The sequence below is a fragment of the Phyllostomus discolor genome, chromosome 7 (assembly GCF_004126475.2).
Source record: "Phyllostomus discolor isolate MPI-MPIP mPhyDis1 chromosome 7, mPhyDis1.pri.v3, whole genome shotgun sequence".
NCBI classification, from domain to species: domain Eukaryota; kingdom Metazoa; phylum Chordata; class Mammalia; order Chiroptera; family Phyllostomidae; genus Phyllostomus; species Phyllostomus discolor.
In genome coordinates this window covers 32,687,610-32,715,136 of record NC_040909.2, presented here as the reverse complement: position 1 = coordinate 32,715,136, position 27,527 = coordinate 32,687,610, and the positions used below count along the sequence as shown (strand labels likewise).

Sequence of the window (27,527 nt, the reverse complement as noted above, 5' to 3'; positions counted from 1 at the left end):
TGACAGTCTGATGGGAACTCCTTTGTAGGTTACTGTCCCCTTATCTCTTGCTGCTTCTAGGATTCTCTCCTTCGTTTTTACCTTGGCTAATGTAATTATGATGTGCCTTGGTGTGTTTCTTCTTGGGTCCAACTTCTTTGGGGCTCTCTGTGCTCCTTGGATTTCTTGGAAGACTGTTCCCTTTGCCAGTTTGGGGAAGTTCTCCTTTATTATTTGTTCAAATAACTTTTCCACTTGTTGGTCCTCCCCTTCTGGTACCCCTATAATTCGGATGTTGGAACGTTTAAAGGTGTCCTCGATGGTCTTAAGCTTTTCTTTGATTTTTTGAATTCTTATTTCATCATGCTTTCCTGCTTGGTTGATTCTATCTTCCTTCTGGTCCACTGTATTGTTTTGAGACTCAGATTCCTTCCTTTCACTATTGGCTCTCCTCCGTGTATCTTCCTGCATCTCTTTTATGGTAATCTACATTTTTTCATGTAATTTGCACCCAAAATCAACCAGTTCCATGAGCTTCCTGATCACCAGTGTTTTGAACTGTGCATCTGATAGATTGGCTATTTCTTGGTCACTCAAAAGGATGAGTCCTGGGGGACTGATTTGTTCTGCTGGAAACATGTCTTATGTCTTTCCCTGTCTCTCCTATTATTTTATTTATTTATTTATTTATTCTCCGGTCTGGTCGCTCTTGTTACGGTGGGGGGTGGAGCCTTAAGTGTTCACTGGGGCTGGGCACCCCAGTCGCTAGATTGTGACGTTATATGTGGGGGCAGGGGCGGGAGCGGGGACAGGAGGGATCAATGGCGATCATTCTCCTGGAGTCAGACACTTCCCTGGGCTTCTGGGCCGTGAGCTCTGCCCTGGTCCACAATCGCTACCCCACTGATTCCCCCAGCCGCTGCTTGCATACTCAGGGATCACCGCTGCACCGCTGTGGTCTTGCACCCCGGATTGCTGTCACGCCGATTTTGCGCCAAATTTCCCCCGACCTACGCGCACCGGCGACCTGCGCCAGCCCCGCGCCCGCTCGGCTCGTTGTCCCCTACCAGTCTGGATGTACGGATCTACTTCAACTTCTTAGCTGTCCGACTTCCATTTAGATAAATCCTCTGACAGTTCTGATATTATGACTGCAAATCATTGTTGTAAATTATTGTTGTTCTGTTCTTGGCTGTGCGAGGAGGTACGGTGCGTCCACCTATTCCTCCATCTTGCCGGAAGTCCCCTAATGTAGATTTCTTAGTATTTTCTACTTAAAGTTTACATAATCTATGAATAGTTTTACTTCTTCCTTTCCAGTCTGAATACTCTTACTGTCTTCCTTGTCTTACATCACAGGATAGAACCTTCATTAGAATGATGAGTAGAAATGGTGAGGAACAGAAACATCCTTGCTTGGTTCCTGATCTTAGAGGGAAACTATTCAGTTTTTCACCAGAAGTGTGATTGATGTTAACTATAGATGCCTTTTATCAGGTTAAGGAATTTTCCTTCTGTCCTAACTTGGGTGAGCATTACTGTGAATGGATGTTTGATTTTGTCAAATGCTGTTTTTTGTATCTGTGGAGATGATCATGTGTTTTTTTTTTTGTCTCTTATTCTAATTCTAGTCTATTACATTTGTAGATTTGGGATGTTAAGCCAATCTTCTATTCCTGGGATAACCTCACTTAGAGTATATAATCTTTATAATATGTTGCTGGATCTGACATGCTAGTATTTTATAAGATTTTATATTGAGGCTCACAAGGGATATTAGTTTACAGTTTTCATGTCTTGTGATGTTTTTGTCTGGCTTTAGTATCATGGTTAACATTGGCTTTATAAAGTGAGTTTGGAAATGTTCCCACTATTATTTTCTGGAAGTATTTGCGAAAGATGGTATTTACTTTTTTTCCTTAAATATTTGACAATTTAGCATGAAACCATCTTTATTTGGACTTCTCTTTGGGAGAGACTTCACTAATTTATTGTATTTATGTGATATAGTCTATTCTGATTTTCTATTTCTTCTTGAGTCAGTTTTAGTAATATGAGCCTTTCTAGGATTTTGTCGCATTTCATCTAAGGTGTGAAATTTATTGGAATAAAGTTTGTTCATAATATTCCTTTATAATTATCTTAAGTTCTGTAGTATCTATAGTAATTCCTCATTCTTCATTCCTGATTTTAATTTATATCTTTTCTCTTTTTTTCCTTGGTCTAGTTAATGTACTATCTTTAAAAAAAAAATCTTTCTAAAGAACCAACTTTTGGTTTTATCAATTCTTTCATACTGTTTTCCTATTTTCTATTTCATGGACTTCTATTCTTATCTTTTTTCTACTTATTTTTTAAAATATTTCATTTATTTATTGGTAGAGAGAGGGGAAGGGAGGGGAGAAAAAGAGGGAGAGAAACATCATTTGGTTGCCTCTCATATGCACCTTAACTGGGGACTGAACTGGCAACCCAGGTACATGCCCTGATTGGGAATCAAACCGGTGACCTTACGCTTTGTGGGACAATGCCCAAACAACTGAGCCACACCAGTCAGAGCCTTTCTACTTAGAGTCTGGTTTCCTCTTCCTTTTTTCAGCTTATGGTAGAAGCTTATATTATTGTTAGACCTTTCAGAGCCATGAATATTCCTCTAAGCACTATAACTATACCCCATACATTTTTACATTTTCTTTTATTTTTATTGATTTCAAGATAATTTTAAATTTCCCTATGGGTTCTCCTTTGAACCATGTATCTTTTATTTAATTTCCAAATATTTTGGGGTTCCCATATTTCTGTCATTGATTTGTAATTTATTTCTATTGTGGACCAGCAACATACTTTATATTAATGTAATCCATTTCAATTTACTGAACTTTGTTTTATTCACATAACATATGGTCTGTCCTAGAGAAGTTCCATATGCACTTGAGAAACATACATATTTTCCTGTTTTGTTGGGTGTTCTCTCTATATTGGTTAGATCAAATACGTTGACTGTGTTGTTCGAGTGTTCTGTATCCTTACTGATTGTCTTTAGTTCTATTGATTACTAAAAGAGGAATACTGAAGTCTTCAACTGTAATTGCTGAATAATATGACAATTTTTGTTTCATGTATTTTGGGCCTTTGTTGTTAAGCACATATATAGTTAAAACTGTTATTACATTTTAACTCTTGGTAAAGTAGAAATATTCATGTTTATTTCCTGGGTGAAATTACTTTCTTTTGACTGTTTTAGAATTGGTCAATATTCATGTTCTTACTATTGATTTTGGAGAATATGCTTTATAAAAGGTCACTACTGGTCATATGATCCAACCCAGTTTGTTTGCCTTTTTTGTGGTACAAAATTTAACCATTTTAAATGTACTCAGATTTATCAATAATTTCCTTATAAATTTCTCCCATTACCTTTATGCTCTAAAAAAGAAATCCTCACCCGAGGATATGTTTTTATTGAATTTAGAAAAGGGGAGGGAGGAGAGTGGGAGAGAGAGAGATAGAGAAACATAGATGTGAAAGAGAAACGTTGATCAGTTGTCTCCCATAAGCACCCCAACCGGGGTTGAACCCACAACCTTTTGGTTGATGGGACAATGCTCTAACCAACTGAGCCACCTGGCCAGGTCCCATTACCTTTATGCTTTTAAGGCCTATTTATTTTCTTGCAGACATTAGTTTAATATGCACATTTTTCACCCTACCTCAGTAAGCCAACATTTTACTGACTAGTTGGTCTTTTACTGATCCATTTAAGATACTATCTTTATATACTACATTACTATACATAAATTTTCTGTTTAGGCATGAATACTATACTGGGTTTAATTACTGTAGTAGTTATAGTAATTATATAGTAACCCTCCCATGTACACCATCATAACTTTGTTTCTTTTCAAAACTCACTGCTACTCTTGTGCATTTATTGTTCCATGTAAGGTTTAGAATTTCCTTATCATCTTCCACAACATATTTTGGGGAATTATAACAATACATTTTTCAAGTCACTTTTTTTCTTGATATTACAGTGGGATTTTTTCCCCATCATATTTTTAACTGATTATTTCTCAGGTATGGTATTAATACCATTTAAATACTGTTAAGAAGTTACTCTTCTTAAATTTGCTTAGTTTCAGGATTTTTCTGAACCAGAAGATATATTAAATTTTGTCATATACCTTTGGAGAATCAGTTTATATTTTACATTTTTTCCTCTCTTAATCTGTAAAAGACAGATCTTGAAAAGCTGAGCCAGTAGCAATCTTGGGCTAAAATCCACTTACTTTTACATATTGGTACATTTGACAAATTATTTAATCTTCTGTGGTTCAGTTTTCATACCTGTAAAATGGAGATAATAGCATCTACAGAATAGGGTTTTTGTGAGTACTCAGTGAATTAAAATATTTAGAGTAGTGGTTGGTATATAGTATGCCATATGTGTGTATAAATTAGTAGACTTATGTTTGCTTAAATGAAGTTGGTTTAACTTCTTCCTTCTATGTGCTATTTGGGTCTATTTTGTCATCCTTCTTCATGTATCTTGAGAGGATAGTCTAATTCTTTATTTCAGTATAGAAGTTATATATTTCCCCTTGTGTATATCCCATAGATTTGAATATAGGATGTAGCAACAGGTTTACAGCTGTGACTATGCAAGTTTATTCTTGTATTATTATTATTGTATTATTTTCTATAAAACTACTTTTGTCCCACCCTATATAATACTTTCATTACCTGATTTTTAAAAAGATTATAATTTGGTGATGAGGTGGCCAAGTGGTTAAGGTGATAGCTAAAAAGATTGTAATTTGGTCCTGGACAGGTAGCTTAACTTGTTAGAGTGTCATCCTGCTACACCAAGATTGTGGATTCAATCCCTGGTCATGGCAAATACAAGAATCAACCAAGTGGAACAATAAATCAATATTCCTCTCCCTCTAAAAATCAATAAAGGTGATTGTAATTTCTATTTTAACTTTCTCTTTAGCTTAACTGTTATTTTGAAAAATATTTAACACTTAAAAAATTTTATTTTTAAATTTCTAGATTGTGCATTTTTTGTTAATTTCAGTTTGCATTTTAAATAATAAGTGTGGCCAGTATGCTATGCTAGTAGTTTAAAAAATATTGCAATTTTCTTTGTTTTAATAAGTAGGCTCTTTTGTGGTGGTTCTAAGTATATTTGTTGGGCACCAAGTATATATTTGTCTCTGAGAGCTCATTCTATATTCTTTTCTTACTATTTATTAGTTTTTCCATGACTGTAGACTTGTCAATTTTTCCTTGCATTTTTATCAGGTTTGTTTTATACGTTGCATAAAGTTGATAATGTTTTTTCATGGACAGTTGTTGAAATATTGATGTCTCTGTTAAGCTTTGAGTTCTGTTTGTCTCCCTAACATTGCAATATTTTATTTTTTCTTGTTACTATTCATTTGACTGTTACCTCTATGTTAGGTACAAATCTAAAAAATAGTATACAGTAGGATTTTTTTTTAATCCTCACTGGAGGATATGTTTATTGATTTGAGAGAGAGAGAGGTAGGAAGAAAGCAAAACCAATGAGAGAGCAACACTGATCAGTTGCCTCCCCAAACATGCCAAACTGGGGATGGAACATGCCTTTTGGTGTATGGGATGATGCTCCAATCAACTGAGCCACCTGGCCAGGGCTACAGTTGGGTTTTTTTAATCCAGTCTGAGTTTTGCGATTGATACTATATCTGGACTTATTCTGGACATTTGCTTTGTGCTGTGTTTATCTTTTCTCTCTTCTTTACTGTACTGCACTCTATTTCTTTATCAGGATAACATTCCCTCCTGCCCCCGGATTTCCCTTGCAAAATCATGTAGTTTGGATGGACTTGACTCCTGACCAAGATTAGTACTAATCTTCAGGAGTTGCTTCAGGGGTTGGACCCAAACCAAGACAATTAGAACCAAAGGGATACAAATTCTGGGCTTTTTTTTTGGTGAGGGGTGGATTTTGTGAGAAAGGGATTTTTCTCTTTTTATTTGAACTTGAAGCTATTACATAATCATCTTGCCACCACTTATGCAATACTTGTTGAAGAATGAAAGGGAAAGAATTTTCTAAGATATAAAAGAGGTCTGAGTTTCTGAAGTCAGTAATATCTCTGGATTTTTCAGTTCTATATGCCAATAATTCCACTTTTGTGATGATGATGATGATGATGATGATGATTTAGCTTATGCTATTTGATTTGAGTTTAGGTCACTAGCCACCAAAAAGAAACCTGATTAATACGCTTGTCTTTAGTAGATTGAATTTTCTTTACTCAATTTTTCCCCAGTTAATAATCAATTGTCTTTTTCTAAATATGGTTAGTGATTGATCTTAAATTTTTAAGACATAATTTAACTCTAGCCATTATTAGAGAAATACAATTCTATTAGCATGTATAGTCTCCATTCTAATAAAGAATCGTAGCATATTATTCTGGCCTCTTTTTACTGTCTTATGTTAAAAGCATCTGTGATCAATACCTATCTAGTTCTAGGAATAAATTTTACTAATTTTGTTGCTCATAATTGCTTCTTGAATCCCACTATTGCTCTAGGATCCATTTGCCTTCTTGCCAAAGAATATCCTTTAACATTTCTTTCAGAGATAGTCTGTAGGTGATAAACTTTTTACATCTTTGAATGTCTGAAAATGTCCTTATTTGGCCATTACAATTTAAATTGGAACAGCCCTGGCTGTTATGGCTCAGTGGATAGACGCTGGCTTGTGGAACCAAAGGGTTGCCGGTTTGATTCCCAGTCAGGGCACATGTCTGGGTTGCAGGCCAGAACCCCCGTAGGGGGCATGTGAGAGGCAACAACACACTGATGTTTTTCTCCTTCTTTTTCTCCTTCCTTTCCCCTCTCTCTAAAAATAAATAAATAAAATCTTTTTAAAAACTGGAACAGAATTCTACGTTAAAAATTATTTTATTTGTGATGTTTGAATGATACTGCTCCATTTCTTTTTGCATTCACTTTGTGAGTAATCAGCTTTTTCTTTCTGGTAAATTTTCAGTTCTCTATCATTTATGTTTTGAAATTTCACTCTATTGTGGGATTGAAATTCGTCTGTGGGCCAAATCTGTCTTGCCACCTGTTTTGGTACAGCCCGTTTTCACTGTTTTAAAGTTGAAAAAAAATCAAAAGAATATTTCTTTACATGTGAAAATGATACGAAGACAATATATCTGTGTCTATGATTAAAAGTTTATTGGAACACAGCCATATTCTTTTGCTTACATATTATCTATGGCCGCTTTCACACTACAATGGCAGAGTTAACTAAGCAGTTGTGACAGAAACCCGCAAAGCCTAAAATATTTGCTACCTGGCCAGAAAAAAATTAGCTGATTCCTGTCTCTGCATATATTTTTATTTGTTTAAACAGATAAAAGTTCTGGGACTTATCTGGCTATTTCAACTGGTTTCTACAAGGATTTCTTACCACAGAACCACAATTACCATTCCAAATAAAAAGCTTCTCAGCTGTGTTCATTCTAATATTCAGCCCCATGTGTTCTATCATTTAAATTTTCTTCCTTTCCAGGAAAGTGGTCAGTGTTGCTTCAAGAGTGCAATATTCTCTATCTCTCTAAAAATAGTAAACATATTCATTTTGATGTCTTGTTCTGTTGCTATAGTGATTCTCCTTTCAAGGGTGAAAGTTCATGCATTTGTTATTTTATTGGTATTTGTCAACTGTTTGATATTTGTCTACTGTTTTATGTAGTTGAGAATAGACTGCTGCCTCTGTTTGCCCTGGCTGCTTATGAGGGGGCAAGGTAGGGTTGCTAGTGTTTTCAGTGAGAACAGGGCAGGGATGGGCCATGCTGCTTATGGGATGTTTCAGTGGTTGTGCCTTCTCTGCTCCAAGATCTCACACACATTGCTTTTGTCTTTCCTTTAGGGGTAGGATGGGATATGCAGGCATATGCCATTTAACGAGTTTTGAGTTTTGGTCAGTGAAGGACTGCATATATGATGGTGGTCCCTTAAAATTATAATGGACTATAAGCAGAAAGTTTGATGTTGAAAGACAAGGCTGGATTTGACTACTGATGTTGAATTTACTGTTAGCTTGGGAGGGCTTAAATAGAAGAGGCTCAGTATGTGCCTGCCCTTGGCTGGAGCTGGAGTTGGCAAGGGAGCAAGAGTTGAACCCCATCCATTCTCACCCCTGGCTAACACTCATTGGCCCTTCCCTCTCAAACTCCCTGCCCTTCTCTTAGTTTCTTTTTTTCTTCTCAGGCCCATTTTTCCCTCTCTCCCCACCACCTTCATCTCATCCCCATCTCCCTTTGATTATTTCTCACCTCAAGCTAAAGCTTTCTGGCTCCCCTACTGTGTGCTCTCTATTTCTCACTCCTCTTTGTTCCCTCACACCCTTCCTCCCTCTCCTTGATGTCTCCTCTCTCAGATGGCGCCTCCCTCCACGGCCTTCTCCCTGCTCCCCCAGTGCACATGCGCACAAACTTTTATAGCATATTTTTATCTTTTAAACTTTATCTTTTATAGCATACTTTTGCGGTAACTTTTCTGTTTAGATACAAAAATAATTACCATTATGTTACAATTGTTTACAGTATTCAGTAGAGTAACAGTCTTGTAGCCTAGGAGCAATGGGCTATACCTTATAGACTAGGTGTGTAGGCTAGCTGTATCATCTAGTTTTGTGTAAATACAGTCTATGATGTTCGCACAAGGATGAGATCCCCTGAGGATGAAGCTCCCTGAACGTATCCCCATTGTTAAGAGACACATGACTATATAGCATTCGGCCTACCTGAGTGCTTCTTCTGATCTCCCTCTTGCTCTTGGTTTCAGTCAAATTCGGGTATAGATTATCCTTAAATGCTGTTCTCTCTGTGTGTAGCAATTATCTTCTGCATCCTCCTGCAGAGAACATAAGCTCTGGCTCCCTCTTCAATCTGATCCCATCTACTTTCTTTTATTACATCGAAAGTTTCTCTTCTTACTGTGAGCAGTGTTCTGTTGTTTTTTCTTTTTTTAAGTATTTATGGTGTAGAGATTGAAAACTACAGTTTGCTTTCAGCCTACCAACCTGAAATGAGAAGCTGGTCTGTATTATTATTATTACTTTTTATTAAGTCCATTGAAGTTTTGTTTGTGGCTTAATGTATTTGTAAATGGTCTATGGACAAAGGTACTGTATTTATTTTTAGGGAGTATTTTATTATGGCTGCAAATAATAGGTTTTAATTTCTCCTTTTTTTTTCTTTTAGAGTTTTTGCTTCAAAAATCTTATGTTTTGGGGTGGTGTTTATTCTTTTTTTATTCAACCTTTGCTGTCATTTCACAGTTGAAGCCTTTTCTTTTAAAAAGTGAGTTGATTCCATTTATATTCACTGAGCTAAAAATATTTGCCTTAGTTCTGTCATTTTTAGTTTATGCTCTGTGGTCTGTTTTTCTTTTGTGTGTACACTTTTTTCCCTGATTGAATTACATAGAATATTTAGAGTCGGGCTTTGGTTTTTCAATTGTTTAATGTTATTAAACTCTCAACTTATCAGCTTAAGAGGGTATCTATGGAGGCCCTGCTAATGAAACTCAACATATATTTTCTTCCTCCTCTCTACATCCTGATTTCAGTTAAATTATCTAGGATGTTACACATATATTTCTTCTTCTTTATACCCCAGTTTTACTTACATTATTTTTCTCATATTCTGATCAATATCCTTTCTACATTTAGATGGATTGACTGCTCACTGTTATGTCTTTTTAAATTAAATTTACTAAGGGCAACATTGGTTAATAACATATAGTTTCAGGTATACAACTTTATAATACAACAACTGTATATGCTATTGTGTGCTCACCACCCAAAGTCTAGTCTCCTTCTGTTGTCATGTGTTTAACCCCCATGTACTTAACATCTTCTTTGTTCTCCCCCTAATCCTTTTGCCTCTGGTAACCACCATTCTGTTGTCTGTTTTATTTGTTTTGTTTGTTCATTTGTGGCTTTTGTTTTACATCCCACATATAAGTAAGTGAAATCATGTGGTTCTTGTCCTTTTTTGTCTGACTTATTTCACTTGGTATAATACTCTCAGGGTCCATCCCTATTGCAACTGGCAACTTATCTTTTTTATGGTTAAGTAGAATTCCATTGTATATATGTACTACACCTTCTTTATCCAGTCATCTGACAATAGGTACTTAGGTTGTTTCCATGTCCTGGCTATTGTAAATAATGCTTCAATGAACACTGGGGTACATATATCTTTTCAAATAAGTGTTTTTGATTTTTAGGAGGGGTAGATAAACCCAGAAGAGGGATTGCTGGGTCATATGGTAGCAATATTCTTAATTTTCTGAGGAACTTACAGAGTAGTTCTATGGTGGCCCCAGCAACCTACATTCCCACCAGCAGTATGTATAGGGTTCCTTTTTTTCCATATCTCTCCAATACTTGTTATTTCTTCTTGTATCTGTTGGCCATAGGTACATCTTTTGGAGAAGTGTCTACTCAGTTCCTCTGCCCATTTTTTAATTGGATTTTGTTGTTGTTAAGTTGTATCAGTTCTTCATATACTTTGGATATTAGCCCTTTATCATAGGTATCATTTGCAAATATCTTCTCTCATTTTGTTGATTGCCTTTTTGTTTTCTCAATGGTTTCTTTTGCTGAGCAGAAGCTTTTTAGTTTAATGTAGTCTCATTAATTTTTTTTCTTTTACTTCCCTTGCCTTTTGGGTTAGGTTCACAAAAATGCCTCTGAGACCAAGGCCCATATGTTTAGCACCTATATTTTCCTCGATATATTTTATTGTTTCAGTTTTATATTTAAGTCTTTTACCCATTTTTAGTTATTTTTTTTTGTGTAGGGTGTCCGAGTGTAGTCTAATTTTATTCTGTTGAATGTGGCTTTCCAGTTTTCCAAACACAGTTATTACAAGAGACCTTCCTTTTCCATTGTATGTTTTTGGCTCCTTTATTGAAATTAGTTGCCTGTATATGTGTAGGTTTATTTCTAGGCTCTCAGTTATATTCCATTGGTCAGAGGGTCTGTTTTTCTGCTAATACCATACTGTTCTGATTACTGTAACTTTACAGTGTAATATGACACCAGGGAGTATATACCTCTAGCTTTGTTCTTTTTTCTCTGGACTGCATTGGCTGTTCAGGGTCTTTGGATTCTATACAAATTTGAGGGTTTTTATGTTTTATTCTGTGAAAAATGCCATTGGGATTTTGATAGGAATTACATTAAATCTGTATAACAATGTTAATTCTGATCTATAAACATGGAATAGCTTTCCATTTCTTTATGTCTTCAATTTCTTTGAACAATGTCTTATAGTTTTCAGTGTACAGGTCCTTCACATCCTTTGTTAAAACTCATCTCTAGGTATTTTATTCTTTTTTTGTCATGACTGCAATAGAAGTTTCTTCATTTCTCTTTCTGCAACAAATTTTTGTATAATGATTTTCTATCCTGCAGCTTTACTGTATTGACTGTTTCTAATAACTTTTTGGTGGAGTCTTTAGGGTTTTCCATATCTAGAAACATGTCATCTGTAAACAGTAACAATTTTACTTCATTCTCAGTTTGGGTGCCTTTTATTTCTTTTTCTTGCCTAATTACTCTGGCTAGGACTTCCAGTACTGTGTTGAATAACAGTGGTGAGAATGGGCATCCTTGTCTTGCCTCTGACCTTAAAGTAAAAGCTTTAGTTTTTCCTCATTGAGTATGATTTTTATCACCAAGGGATACTGCATCTTGTCAATTTTTTTCTGCATGTATTGATATGATCATATGATTTTTTTCTCTTTTACTTTGTCAATATGATGTATCACATTGACTGATTTGTGGATGTTCAACCATCCTTGCATCTCTGAGATGAACCAACTTGAATGTGATGTATGATCATTTTAATATGTCGCTGTATTCAGTTTGTTAGTATTTTGCATCTCAGAGGTATTGGCCTGTAATTTTCTTTTCTTTTTTTTTTTCTGTACATTATCTTTGCCAGGTTCTGGAATCAGGGTAATGTTAGTCTTATATAATATGAGTTAGGAAGTATTTCCTCTTCTTCAATTTTTTGGAAGAGGTTGAGAAGGACTAGTATTAAAGCTTTTTAAAAATGTTTGATAGACTTTACCAGTGAAGCCACCTGGTCCTGGACTTTTATTTGTTGGCAGGTTTTTGAATACTGTTTCAAATTACTTACTAGTGATGGGTCTATTTAGGTTTTCCTCCTTTTCATGATTCACTCTAGGAAGGTTGTATACTTCTAAGAATTTTTCTATTCTAGGCTATTGAATTTCATGACATAATTTTTCATAGTATTCTCGTATAATTCTTTGTACTTCTGTGGTGTCCATTCTAACTTTTCCTCTTTCATTTCTAATTTTATTAGAGTCCTTTCTTGTTTCTCCTTAGTGAGTATAGCCAGAGGTTTATCAATTTCATTTATCTTTTCAATGAACAAGCTCCTTGTTTCATTAATTTTTTCTATTGCCTTTTTGTTCTCTATTTCATTTATTTCTATTCTGATTTTTATTTCCTTCTTTCTACTGACTTTGGGCTTTGTTTTTCCTTTTCTAGTTCTTTAAAGGTGCAATACCAGGTTCTCCATTTTGGATTTTTCTTGTTTCTTGAGTTAGGCCCATAATTCTATAAATTTCCCTCTTAGTACTGCTTTTGCTGCACCCTCCAAATTTTGGTATGTCATATTTTCATCTGTCTATATGTATCTTTTGATCTCTTCTTTTATTTCTTCTTTGACCCAATAGTTACTCAGTAGCATGTTGTTTAATCTCCATATATTTGTTGTTTTTTCCAACTTTCTTCTTCAGTTAATTCCCATTTCATACCACTGTGGTTGGAACATATGTGTAGTATGATTTCAATTTTCTTAAATTTATTGAGACTAGTTTTGTGCCCTAGAATGTGGTCTATCCTCAAGGATATCCCATGTGCACATGAGAAGGATGTATATTCTGTCATTTCGAAATGGAAGGTTCTATAAATAGCAAGGAAGTCCATTTAGTCTAATGTTTACATTTTCTTACTGACTTTCTGCATGGATGATCCATCCACTGCTGCAAGTGAAGTATTCTGTACATTACCATAATTGTATTTTTGTCAGTTTCTCCCTTTAGGTCTGTTATTGCTTTATATATAACTGCATTTTCTGGATACCACTTGCTTGTAGTATAATTTTCCACATCTTCACTCTGAGCTTGTGTTTGTCTTTGAGCTGAGAGGAGTCTCCTGCAGGCAACATATAGTTGGGTCCTGTTTTTTAATCCATCCTGCTACTCTGTGCCTTTTGATTGGTGAGTTCAGTCCATATACATTTAGATATACATATTTACATATGTATAAATATATAATACACATGTGTATATATGAAGACTAGCTATATTCATTTTTGTCCTTTTTTTCTGGTTGCTCTGTGTCTCCACTGTTTTTTTACCCTTGTGATTATGTCTGCTAAGGTCATGGTGGTTTTCCATGATTTTTTTCCCTCTGTTTCCTCTTTCTCCCTCTTTTTTTTTTTTTTTCCAGGTTTCATGTCTCAGCTCTGGATTTTTGTTTTGTGTTTATCATTAGCCTGTGTAAAATGTCTCATATGTACAATTGTCCTTTTTCTTCTGATTGCACCCTCTCTTCATTCACTTATACATCTTCAGTCCTTTCCTCCTCTTTCTGTGATTTCGTTTTATAAGCTATCTCTTTTTATGTTGTGCATTACCAGTGGTTAGTTATTTTTTTAAAGCCTTCATTCTTTTTTTTTAATTTTATTTTTAAGAGACGGGTAGGGAAGGAGAGAGAGGGAAACAGCAATGTGTGGTTGCCTCTTGTGTGCCCCCACTGGGGACCTTGCCCACAACCCAGGCATGTGCCCTGATTGAGAATCAAACCTGTGACCTTGTGGTTCACATGCATGCTCAATCTACTGAGCTACACCAGCCAGGGCAAATAGTTAATTTTTAATGCCCCTTCCCCTTTAATCTGTTTTAATTAAGTATGTAATACTTAATTAATTAATTTGTTTTAATTAAGTATGTAATATCTTATGCTGAAGAAGAGTTGCAATTTCCTACTTCTGTCTGTTAGTCATCTTACTCAGAGTTTTGTATACTTTTTTCTTTTGGTTTCTCTTTTCTTTTTTTTGGTAGAGCTCTTTCCTTTCTTTCCTTTCTCCTTTCCTGTTCTTTCCTTCCCTCCCTTCCCCTCCCCTCTGGTTGTCAAGTGATCTTTAATTGAAATATTTTCCTTTGTAGTTCTTAATTAGCCAGAGATTCCACTGCATTACTGTTGATGTTATCTATGTCATGAGTTTGGCAGTCATCAGTGTTGCGGCCTACAGACTGGGAAGTCCCCAGTATCTCTTTCATCATTCCAGAGAGCTCTCTAGCTAACGATTGGTGCTGCATCTGTCAGGCAATGTCGACAATCTTATCAAAAGCGATTATTTCTACTGTGCTTAATGTTTTTTTTTTTCTTTCTTCTTCTTTCTGTCTCTTGGCGGTTCTTTGAGGACTTTGATGGTGAGGGCAGAGGCAGACGGCACTACCTCAACCTGGGCCTGTTTTGAATGGTCAGTTTCACTGTAATCCTCAGACCCTTCCAATTACCTGCTGCTTTGGCAATGTCATCACCAGCCTTTTTTGGAGACATGCCCAGGGAGCCAATTTTGGGGGCCAGGGCAGACATGACACCCCCACCAGTGTACCTCAGGTATACAACTTTGATGTTGTTGGGGTCGAATTTCACTGGCATGGTGAAGGCCACTGGTGTTGGATGAACCTGGATTGGGGACAGCTGAAGAAAGCCGCACCCACTCTTCTTCTGAGCTGAAAGCCAAAAAAGTAGAAGAGCTCCTTACAACATTTTATGTAAAGCAGGTCTTGCAGTAGAGTCTCTCCGCTTTTGTTTCTCTTGGAAAGCCTTTGTTGTTTTTTTTTCATAGCTAAAGGAGAACTTGGCTGGCTATATTATCCTTGGCTGATAGTTCCATTCAATATTTTGAATATTTCCTTCCACTCTCTCCTGATTTGTAATGTTTCCACTAAAATATCTCATGATACTCTAATGGGGTTTCCTTTGGTTGCCTTGAGAATTTTTTGTCATTAATTTTTGACAATTTGAATAAAATGTGTCTTGGACAAGATTTTTCTGTGTTGATATAATTAGTTGTTTTGTTAGCTTCCTTTATTCTAAAGCCTAGTTCTTTCCATAGACTTGGGAAATTCTCAATTATTTCTTTGAGTAGGTTCTTTGTTCCCTTCTCCCTCCTCTCCTACTGGTATAGCCATTATCCCTATGATCCTCTTTCTAATGAAGTCAGGTAGTTCTCGTACAGTTCTCTCATTTTAAAAAACTCTCCTTCCTCCTGGGTCTTTTCTAGGTTTATATCTTTGAGCTTGCTAATTCTCTCTTCTATCTGGTTGGCTCTATTCCCAGTGCTTTTGTAATGCATTCCTCATAAGTTCTTCAGCTCCAGATTTTCTGTTTGGTTCTTTTTTGATAGTTTCAGTCTTTGGTAAAGTTATCCTGTGTTCATTAATTTTATTCATGAGTTCATTGAACTGCTTTTCTGAGTTCTCTTGTATTTAACTGAGTTTCTGCACAACTGCAATCTTATAATCATTTAAGTGACAATCTTCCATGACTCCGAGTTTGGTTTCTTGAGACTTTTCATTTTCTTTCAGTGCTCCCATGTTACCTTGGTTGTTCATGGTATTTGATGGATTGTTTCTCTGACACACATTTGAGCTATTTAGCTATTTTCTTGTTTAGATACTGTTTTGCTCCCATATCAGCAGGTTGATAGGCAGGGTACTTTTGTTTTTCTCCATTAGATGGTACTACAGCACAAGTTTTTGTTTTCTGTTACTTGCACTATAGGTGCCTCTGGGCTCATAGTGGCATTTTTTCATTGTTTCATTTACAGAAAATGCCATGTATGCACTGGAATAATGGGTGTCCCCTGTGATGGGCTCTCCTGGGTTATGGGACACCACCACTGTGGTGGGGATCATATGGTAGGTGATGGAGACCTGGTTTTGAGAGCTTCCAGTGCTATTTCCTGTTTGGGTCTCTGGTGTGGCCATGTTTTTTGGAAGCATCTGCACTGCCTCTACTGAGCTCCGCCAGAATGGGTAGTGCAAGGGGTGAAAGTCTGAAATCTTGTGGTTCTGCCCCCATCAGCAACGGCTGTCAGCACCTCTACTGGGGTCTGTTGTGATGGGGAGGGAGGAAAGGAGATGCCTTTTCTCAGAGGAACACTGCTTCTGAACCTCTTTTACTCCAGGCCACAGTGTGAGGGCTGCAGCTCGACTTCTTCACTGCTACCATGCTTGCGGGAGCCACAGTAGGCACCCAACTGCATATGCAGCCATTATCTTTGTCCCCCCTCCTCTATTCAAGAGGCACGCCTTTGGATGTACCATTGGGTGGATCTTTCAGGTATTTTTGTTTGTTGTGCAGGGGATCCTTTGTTGAGTTATAGTTGGCTGACTTGTAAATGTAAGGGGAGAAACAAAGGAATCTTATCATTCTGCCATGATGCTGATGTCACACTATTACTTCTTTTCCACCATGGCTGTTTTATTTCTGGGCTCTTCATTTTGGTTTATCTTTTGGTTTTATATTATGTCCTTTTTAAAGAAAAGCTCACAGGTGCTATATTCCCTTCAGTTATTAAATATTTGAAAATACCCATTTGTGTTTTTATTCTTGAATGCCCTCTGGGGTTACTATAAAGTTTTTGGGTATAGACTTTCTCTGAAAAAGTTGTAAATGTTGTTTCATGGTATTTCAGCGTTCATTATTACTGTGGAGATATCCAAGGCAAGACTGATTCCCCCCCTCCCCCTGCTTTCTGGTGACTTGCACTTTGAAAAATGGACCCCTCCCCAAATAAACTTTTATTTACCTTTGAATTCTGGTAAGTTCACCACACATCTGGGGTCAATCATTATCAGTATTTCCTGAGTATATTCATCCTGTATAACAGAACCTGACCTTTTAGACTCATGTCTTCTTTTATTTCAAAAGAACTTTTCTATTACCCTTGAATTTTTTCTATTCTATTTCTTCTATGTAATATATATGTTAGATCCCTTTAGTTTTTCTTACATATACCTAATTTTGTTCTTTTCTATCCCATTTTACTTGATCTTTTTTAACTTAGTGATTCGAAAGAGAGAGAGAGAGAAACAGACAGACAGACAGACATCAGTTTGTTGTTCCACTTATTTATGTATTCTTTGGTTGATTCTTGTATGTGCCCTGACCAGGGATAGAATCTGCCACCTTGGCCTATCAGAATGATGTTCTGACCAACTGAGCTACCTGGCTAGGCCCCATTTTACTTGATCTTTCAAAGCCTTTTCCCATCTCCCTAGTTTTTCTTTATGATAGTCAAGACATATACCTCCAAATGATGATTTTGAATGGTTACATAGGATTACATTGTGCATATATAGGATAATTTTATTCATCTTTCTATTAGATACTTAGATGTTGCTTCATAAGATCATTAAAACTGCCCTAATTCCTCCTAAGGTTACTCAGTGCCAAAAAACTTTAAATCATGCTTGTGAAGCCACCTGCCAGTTTTTTCCACTCATGGAGTCAGCCTCAGGATAATCAATGAATGATGAATGATTTTAAGGGTTTCCAGGTCATTATTATAAAAATGAGACCCCAGTTTTGTGATTACATATATTAAGAAAATCTCCAGGTTAAAGAAAGTGGTTTGGTGATGGCTTTTTTAGTACTCTCAAAAAAGATAGTGAAGATTTAATGGTAGGGGTAAAAAATGATATAGTCTCTATGGAAGACTATTTGACATGATCTACTGACCTGAGTATTTTCTGTTTATCCCTCTAGATCTACTCTTCCCCTAGCTCTGTGTCTGAGGCAGACCCAAATGGACCACATCAGTGGGTTCTCTTATCTGTTGGTTTCTGGTTGAAAGCCAATGGAGAATGCCAGCAGGATACCGAAGAATATGAAGAGAATGAAATTGGGTATTTGTTCAAGCAGCTTTCTCTTAGCTGGGTTGCCATAAGCTGGCTAAATCCCATTACTGAAGGTCACAGTCCTGTCAGGTGATCCTCTCCATAGCTACTACCTTTGGATTCTGTTGATGGTTTCATCTCTTTGTCCTTTTGGACTAGGTATAGAAATGGTTGCCTATTGTTGCTAGTTCTGGATGTCTGCATCATTTCTTGTTGGTTTTTCTTAAATCCTATGTCTTTGCAAGTATGCTATGTTTGCTAAACCTAGAAATTTATCCTACATGTGTATAAAAACACACATAAAATTATTTATTGCAACATTATATTTCTTTAAAAAAATAACCCTAAACTAAGAGTCCATTATCCAAACAGGTGTTATCTTTTTTTTTTTTTTTTTTTAAGATTTTTATTTATTTACAGAGCGGGGAAGGGAGGGAGATAGAGAGGGAGAGAAACATCAATGTGTGAGAGATACATAGATCAGTTGCCTCTCACACACCCCCAATTGTGGACCTGGCCTGCAACCCAGGCATGTGCCCTGACTGGGAATTGAACCAATAACCTTTAGGTTTGCAGGTCAGTGCTCAGTCCACTGGGCCACAGCAGCCAGAACACAGTAACATTATATTTCTAAAGCAAACTATTAGAAATATACTGTCCACATACAAAGGACTGCAAAATAATGGTATAACAAGACAGTGGAGTATTATGCAGTTGTAAAAAACCTAAAACATTCATTAGCTACATCTGTGAAAGAGCCTCTAATTTTATTGGTTTCTTTCCCCACCAATCTTCGGTTATGCTTTCATTAATTTATTCCTCAAGGATTCCAACATATTTGTGAAGCCTCAATTATACCTCAGTGATCATAAAATACAAGTGCTTGGTTTACCACGGTTTTCTTCCAATCTTTGCTGTTATTGTTTTTAGCTTTATTGAAGTTTATTTGATATACAAAAAAAGTTTACACATTTAATGAATACCTCCTGATGAGTTTGGACATACATATACATCTGTGATGTCATTATAACCACCAAGGTACTAAGCATATCCATCACCTCCAAAAATTTCTCTGTATTTTTTTGTATGTATTTTCTGTAGGAATAGTTAACATGAGATCTGAATTCTTAACATATTTTATAAGTGTACAAAACCATATTTTTAACTATAGGTAAGTATGTTGTACAGCAGATCTCTAGAATTTATTGATTTGGTATAACAAAACTTTAAATGTCGAAAAGGCAAGTTAACAAGCAATGAATATAGTATGCTACCATATGTGTAAGAAAAAAATAAAGAATGTATATGTGTATTTGTGTGTTTATACATGTATGTCTATATGTATGTGCATCTATCTCTCCATACGTGTAAATATATGTGAGTGTGTGAGGAAGGAAGTGTCTCTGGAATGGTACAGAAGAAATGATAACAGTGGTTGCTTCAAGGAAGAAAACTGAGTAGTAGGAAACTTTTGACCCTTCTTTTGTTTTTTTGAATATTAAATATATGAATGTACTGCCTAGTCAAAAACACATTATATTAATAAGTATGGAGAGTCTTAGAAAAACAATGACTAAGGAAGAATTAGAGAAACTGGTAAAGGAATTGCTAGGTGAGGGAAAGAGCCAACAAATTATAAAGTTACTGAAATAGTCTAAGCAGTGAAAGCCTCATAATTTAATTTCTTAACCACGGTCCTTTTATGAATTATACACTATAGTAAATTTTATGTAGAAGTGACTTCCCATTCAAGGTTGAATGCAGAATACCATATATGATAAAAGTTTGTTTTAAATATGGTTATCCTTATTATTTAAAAAAGCTTTAGTTCTTTCAGCCTCCTCCCGTATTTACAAGCTAACAAAGCAGTATGACTGCACGACAAAAGGTACAGCTGCATTAAAGGAAGTGGGACATGAGAAGACTCTTCAGGAAATTAGTTAGGAGGGAAAGAGAAAGACTGCTAGGGAAAATATTCATGCGACCAAAGTTATTTAAAATCACTTATTTTTATGATATCCAAAAATGGCAAAAATAGGAAAGGATTACTAGCTTGATTTTTTAATGTGGTTTTAATATTCCTGATGTTTACCCCTGCTAAAAAAGTGCTAGTAGACACAGGGAGATTCACTCACCCTTCCTGGAACTGTGCTTGGGCAGACTCCTCTGCTACAAGAGTCTCGTACTCCTCAGCAGCAAACCTGTCCCAGTCGGAGGGCTCAGGCATGTCATTCTCCACATCCTGAATGGAAAGAGTACAGCCAGAGGAAATAAAAATAATCAAAGACAAAGAATAGGCCATCAGAATGGCCTGCAGATAGGCCATCACAAATGTTATAGATTACTGAAAAAAACTTATCTAAAAATGTTTCATTTCCACATGTTAAAGAAGTGTTAAGGTTAACACTCCTAAGGTGATTTTCCAATCACGAAATTATAATGAACTTTCCAGGAGCTAGATTCTTTAGGTCTAGATTCTTTAGCGTCACCACCAGAGACCTTTCTCTAGTCCCTTCTTCACTTGCACTTTGCCCAGCATCTATCTAGAGTGTGACTTGTGGGTTGTGTATGCTCACCTGGAATGTCCCATTCCTTCCTTCCCTTGGCAAATTTTTACTGCTTCTTCAAAGGTCAGGTAAGACACCATGTCATCTGTGCTGTCTTTCTGGACACAGTCCTTCTCCCTCAAATCATTTCCTTTGCTATATTGTACATGCTTGTTTGCCACCTTTGGCTCTTTTTCATCTCTATATACCCATTCTTCATATACTGAGTGTTTTTCATCTCCACATAACCAGTGTCTCTTCAACACAGTGCCTAGAATTTATTGAGCACTTTCTCACTGATCATTTTTTTTTGCACATTAGAACAAATATTGATAATTACCACCTCTTATAAAGAAAAGCAAAATTTAAAGGTATATATTTAAAAGCAAAATTAAAAGTATATATTTAAAAGTAAAATTTGTAACACAAATACAAGAAATAAAGGGGGAAAAGGCTATACATTTTCTTTCCTTTCTACAATATGGGCAGCATCTTGGACTATACATTCCAGGTGAAATATGTTTTTCCATAATGAAAATGAGTTAGCATTTTCCTATGATGTAAGGTTAGTTATGTCTAGAAAAATGCAAGTACCTAAGAACTGAACACACATTGTGTTACTACACTTAATCCATTTTTAGAACCTCAGCCCCACCCTTTTAACAACTGTAAAATTGGCATGTATCTTAGACTTACAACTGGCAATGAATATTTGTTTTTAGGAGGTGATCTTCATCTTCTCACTACTATTTAGGTCAAAAATTTATGCATTGTGTGGAAAGAAAAGACTCTAAGTTTCCTGTGGTTGTATTCCTGTAGGACCCACTGAGACAGTCCTTTTCTATCAACATAATTTTTACTTTTAAAACAGAATATAGAGGAGGAAGTGGTGATATTCTGCTTTTTGTTTGTTTTTGACAGGGATCATATATCCAGGTTTTCTGAGGGTCCACAGGTTTTTGTGTATGGGGAAGGTACTCATTTCTATTCAGGTGTGGAATGATTTCAAACTGATAGTCATGAACAGCAACCATTAACACTTGAAACAGTGTTATGTTATCTGAAGGCTATCACAGAGAGTTTCTCGTTTTCATCATGATGGGGAAAGCTATTTACCATGTCATTCTGGAAATGAATGATATAATTAAATCAAACCCAACATACTTTCTAATACAGATGTGCTCTTGACACATTTTTAAGTTAGAAATGTTTGTCAAAAAAATTTTATAACTAGTTTCTAATGTATATGTAAGTACACACAGGCCATAAAATTCACTCACTGATAGGCAAATGCAGGTTACCTATACTTGATTAGGTGTCAGGAGAGACATGCTCTAGTCCTTTATTCTCTCTTTTCAGTACATGATGGAATGTTTTAAATGTTACCTCTTTAAGTATCTCGATTCCTGCAGACAAAAACCATTTTTACCTGTAGCACATAGCCACTGACACTGCGACCCTCAAATAGAACTTAAAACTATACTGTTACCTTCTGGATTGCAAAGGGATCTCTCTGTTCATGGTCTAAGTATTTCTCCAGATTAAAGAAAGTGTCATAAAAGATGTGAGCCATTCTGCATCTCTTCAGATCTCGTAGAGTTATTTTGCCTACATGAAAACAAAGCTGGTAAATTCCAAGAGCTGTTTTGGCAAATGAAAAAAAAACTTTTCTTGACGTTTAAAAAGAATACGTATACATTTATTTTATTATAAAAATCTCATTTCTTTTTTTTTTTGAGGTAAAATTCACATCTTAACCATTCTAAAGTGTATAATTAAGTGGCTTTTAGCATATTCACAATGTTGTGCATCCATCACCACTATTGATTTCCTTAACATTTTCTTCACCTTTCAATAGGGAACTCTGTACTCTCTCATCAAGCAGTGCCACCCCATCTCTCTTTACCTGACCCCTCCCCAGCCCCTGGCAATCACTAATTGCTTTCTGTTTCTATGGAAAAAAACCCCATTTCTTAAACAGGATTTGCCATAAATTGTTGGTTCTATACTAATAGTAAAGGAGAAATTTAAATACTTCTGTGTTTGGGAAGCCTGTATGAAAGCCTCTGTAGAGTTAAGTACGTCAGGACAAACAGGATTATATGCCCCACTTGGTTGCACAGGTGAACAGTGAAAATGGCCCATCACTCAATCTTACCATCACTGGCTGGTTTCACCAGGTCAAGCATCTGGCACAGCAAATCATGGAACGGCAAGGGCTCAATGCCCATGGCCTCCATCCGCTCACACTGCTCCTCGTAGAAGTACTCCAGCTCATACATGGACAGCACACCATCCCCATCCACGTCCATGCAGCGGAACCAATACTCAATGCTAGGAGACAGGAACACTCATCAGCAATGGCTGGTAAAAGTCCTTTATTCATTCAGAGTTGTTATTGCCCATGTTTTTTTTTTTTAAATAAAAATACATGTGTATACTTCAGACTTAGACATAGTTTTATAAAATTTGCAAGAAGAAATGGCAGACCTTTTTTCCTTTATTTTCCCTTCTCCAGAACCATTTTCTACACCTGATTATTTTGTTTTTTTATTTTGTATTTTCAGATAAGATGCCTATATTGCTCCTTTTTAACACTTCTTTTTAAGAACAATGTATTTCATAGTAAGAAAGATGAGGTTTTAACTCTTTTACCACTTGTTCCACTTTATTTACCTGCCAACCCCAACTTCTTAATAATTTAAATTACTGAACATTGAGAATTTATAACTTTATATTTTTAATCTCTTATTTGCTTAGTTTTCTGGGTATGTATTACTAATTTAACCCAAAAATCTCTGCCAGTTTTTTTACATCCATAATTAGTCCTGTCAGGTATTCTATGAATTGGATTTTTTTGATGAAGTCTTCCTTGGTTCCTTCTGACCTACTCTAATCTGAACTGGTTGATCTCTAGGCCTGGTTCAGAGGTGCATCGTAGGGACTCCTTTCATCTTTCTCCTGTTTCTTGTGTCTCACATTTTTCCCATTCTTGGTTTACTTCCTTGTTGGGTGTAACACATTCTTCAGTAGCATGGAAGGTACAGTTTTTGAGACCTTGAATACTTGAAAATGCCTTTTATCTGCCCCCTAACTTGTTTGGTATTTTGGCTAGTTATAGAATTATAGCTGGGGGTGCTTTTCCTTCAGAATTTTAAAGGCACTGATCCACTGTCTTCTATCTATCTATTATTGTTGAGAAGTCTAAAGTCATGTTGATATGTGATCCTTTGTAACCTTTTAATTTTTTCATTTTCTTTGAAGCCTGTAGAGGTTTCTCTGAGTCACTGGAATTTTGAAATATTATGAAATGCCTTCATCTGGGTCTAATTCATCTATTTGCTGGGCTTTCTGGGAGCCTGCTAAAGTTGGAAACTAGTATCCTTTAAGTTCTTAGAAACTTTCTTATTTTGTTTCTTTCCTGCCTCTTTCTCCTTATCCATTCTGTTTTTCTGGAATTCCTGTTATTCAGATCTGTACAATCCCATGGGTAGCCACTAGCCATATGTGGCTAGTTCAATCTGAGATGTCTTTAAGTGGAAATACGCCACAGATTTTGAAGACTGAATATGAAAAAAGAGTAAAACATCAAAATTTTTATATTCATTACATCTTAAAATAACAAGTTAGATATAATGGGTTAAATAAGATGTATAATTAAAGTTAATTTTATATTTCTTTTTACTTTTTATTGTGGCTAATTTTTTTCTTTTTTAACATTTAAATAAAAACTGCATTTAAGGTGTGCAAAGAGACAAATTTCCAGCAAATTTCCAGTTTTTAATATAGTATTATTAACTACAGTCAGCACACTGTACACTAGAGCTGTATTCTTATTCAACCTACATAACTGCCCCTTTGTACCCATTGACCAGTACCTCCCTATGTCACCCATACCCCTCTGGTAACTGCCATTCTACTCTCTGCTCCTGGAAGTTGGAATTTTTTAGATTCCACATATAAGTGAGATCATGCAGTACTTATCTTTCTGTACCTGACTTATTTCACTTAGCATAATTTACTCCACATTCATCCATGTTGTTGAAATGACAGGATTTCCTTCTTTCTAAAGGCTAAATATTAGTTGTATTTGTGCATATATAAACCACATTTTCCCCTCATTTATCCACTGATGGACATTTAGGTTAGCTTGATACTGTATCTTGGTTATTGAGAATAATGACCTAATGAACATGGGAGGAGTTCCAGTTAAAGGTGCCAACGTAGGAAGATCCTGAACTCAACTCTTTGCACAGACACACCAACTCTACAGTTCTATAAAGGAGGAATAGTCTTTTAAAACCCCCTCTTTTAAGAACTAGTTGAGGACTCCCACATATTGGGAAAACAAGAAAAAACCCACATTTAAGCAGGCAGAAGGGGCTGAAACACACTCATTATAAATCCCACCCCTGGGATGGTGACTCACAATTGGGAGAGAACTCAAAACCTGGAGCTTCCTCCTGGGAAGTGAAGAGTTTGAACCGCACATTTTAAGACCTGCAACTGAGAGATGACTCCCCAAAACATCTAGCTTTGAAAATCAATGGGGCTCACATCCATGAGACCAAACAAGATTATAGTGAAATGAGAAACAGTTCTTAAACAGTACATGGGCTCACTAATCTACCTGCAGCATTGCCCAGTGCAGAAGCAGCTGATTGAAATGCCCGGACTTTTTGTGAAAGAGGCTATTTCCTTGTTAAAGCCTTGGTTTAAGGGGCAGGCATCTAATTTAACACACATCTAGGGCCTGCTGGGATACTCTCCAGGGATGGAGGCTAGCAGGTACCATCTTTACACTCTGCCTTGCTCCAGCCAGTGGAGGCCACTCCCTGTGCCTCCCTCCAGAGTGCAGTATCTCCCAAAGTGGAGCTTTTACACACATCTGAAACCTTAGGTTTGAATTCTGGTGCCATACTTTTATGGCTATCGCCCAGGAGATGCTCCTTGATTGCCTGTCTCTAGAGGTTGGGAGCCTGTGTTCCCAGGTCCCATGAGATATAACAACTGGAGCAAGTTCTTGGCAGGCTACCACACTTAGGCACTGCACAGACAGCACACTGAAACATCCCCAGTCTTTCTGTGAAAGAGGCCTATTCGCTTGTCCAGGAGGTTGGGGCTGAGGTGCAGGCTTATGGTTTGGCACACATCTAGGAGCCTATGGCAGTGTTATCAGGCAATGGAGGCTGGTTGATGCAATCTTTGAACTCCCTGCTGCCATGCTTCAGCTTGTTGGTATCTCTCAGAAAAAAGCTTATACCCTTGTTTGATGTCTTGATTTTTGTGGCTGCTGCCAGGGACATCTCTAGATTGTCTGGCTAAAATGGCCAGCGGGGCTTATCCTCACAGGTTCCACAGGACTATAACCAACAGAGAAAGAGTTCTTAAAGGACTACCACCCTCAGGCCACAGCAAGGGGCAACAGATATAGGAGCCCAGTCTTTCTATGAAAGAAGCCTATTAGGCTTTTTGTTATAGCAGCTGCCAGAGGGCCAGGTTTCTAATTAACATACATCTCATGTCTAACTGTAATCCTTTCCATGAGCTGGGGTGGTGGACACTATATTCACCCTCTCTCTCTGACGTGTTCCAGAGTGCCACTGTCTCCAAGAGGGGAGTTTTTACACACATCTGCTCCAGCTTTTATAGCTATGGTTTCTCTGGCTGTTGCCGGGGGGACGTCCATTGACTTCCTGGCTCTGGTGGCCAGGGAGTTTGCATTCCTAGGTCCCACAGGACTAACAATTGGAGAGACAGTTTTTGGCAGGCTACCACACCCAGAGCACCGCACATACAGCAGACTGAAACACATCCCTAGTCCTGTGAAAGAGCCTATTTGCTTGTGCTGGAGCTTTGGCCCGAGTGGCAGGCTTCATGTTTGCAATACAGCCAGGGGCCTATGGAGGCACTTTCAGGGACCATAGGCTGGTGGACACCATTTTTGTTCTTTTCGTTGGCCTTATTCCAGCTTGCTGGTATTTCCCAGAAAGAAGTGTATACACTAATTTGGTGCCTGGAATTTTGTGACTGCTGCCTAGGGGACACCTTCAAATCACCTAGATCTGGTAGGATTGTGCTTGCAGTCCCCACAGGATTATTTATATTTGCATAATTTAAAAGCTGCTGCCTGGAGGTCTGCCATTTAATCAGCCTCAATCTACATATTGAGCTGTTCCCCTCTGTGACGCTGACAGGTCTTGGCACACCCTCTACAACTTGGAGCCATCAAAAATAAAAAAGACTGCTTGGACAATCACAAAATTTCAAAGACAACAAAGAACTAGGGCAGGGCTGAACAATAAGGTTCTTCTCTTATACAAGGCCACTATTTCAAGAGTGGGAGAGGTGGCTGTTTTATCTAATTCACAGAAACCAACACACGGAGTCAAACAAAATGGAGAAACAAAAGATTATGTTTCAAACTAAAGAACAGTTAAACTCTAGAAATATTTCTTAATAATATGGTGGTAAATGATTTACCTGATAGAGTTCAAAATAATGATCATAATGATGCTCACTGAATTAAACAGAAGAATGAATGAACACAGCAAGAACTTCAAAGAAAAGATGGAAAAATATAAGAAAGTACCAAACAGAAGTCACAGAGCTAAAGAATACAGTAATTTAACTAAAGACAGCATCAAAATATAAGAGAGGTTCAATAACAGATTAGATAATGCAGAAGAAAGGATAAGTCAACTTGTATACAGGGCAGTGGAATTAACTCAGAGCATCTGAATGAAAACAAAAAACTGAAGATAGTTTAATGAAATTATGACATAATATCAATCAGATAATCACTCACATCATCAGGGTGCCAGAAAGAGCAGAAAGAAAGAAATGGGCAGAGAACTTTTGACTTGAAGAACTAATGACTGAAACCTCCCCTAAAATGGAGAAGGGAACAGATATCCAGATCCATGAAACCCAGAGATCCAAATAAGGGGAATTCAAAAGACC

General features: G+C 36.8%; 1 protein-coding gene across 4 annotated transcripts in view; it reads right to left on the bottom strand.

The window, feature by feature from the left end:
* The window catches only part of PPP2R3A (protein phosphatase 2 regulatory subunit B''alpha), a 157,597-nt gene that overhangs the window by 15,229 nt on the left and 114,841 nt on the right, over positions 1–27,527 (bottom strand). For 3 of the 4 annotated variants that reach the window (XM_028519000.2, XM_036030691.1, XM_028519001.2), the window contains 3 exons: positions 22,723–22,898; positions 22,054–22,172; positions 20,154–20,260 (listed from right to left, as the gene is read on the bottom strand). In XM_028519000.2, the coding sequence (XP_028374801.1) occupies positions 20,154–20,260; positions 22,054–22,172; positions 22,723–22,898 (402 nt within the window). Of the gene's footprint in view, positions 1–2,063; positions 2,109–19,238; positions 19,243–20,153; positions 20,261–22,053; positions 22,173–22,722; positions 22,899–27,527 lie in introns of those variants that run through there. The other variant, XM_036030692.1, reaches the window with a different exon arrangement.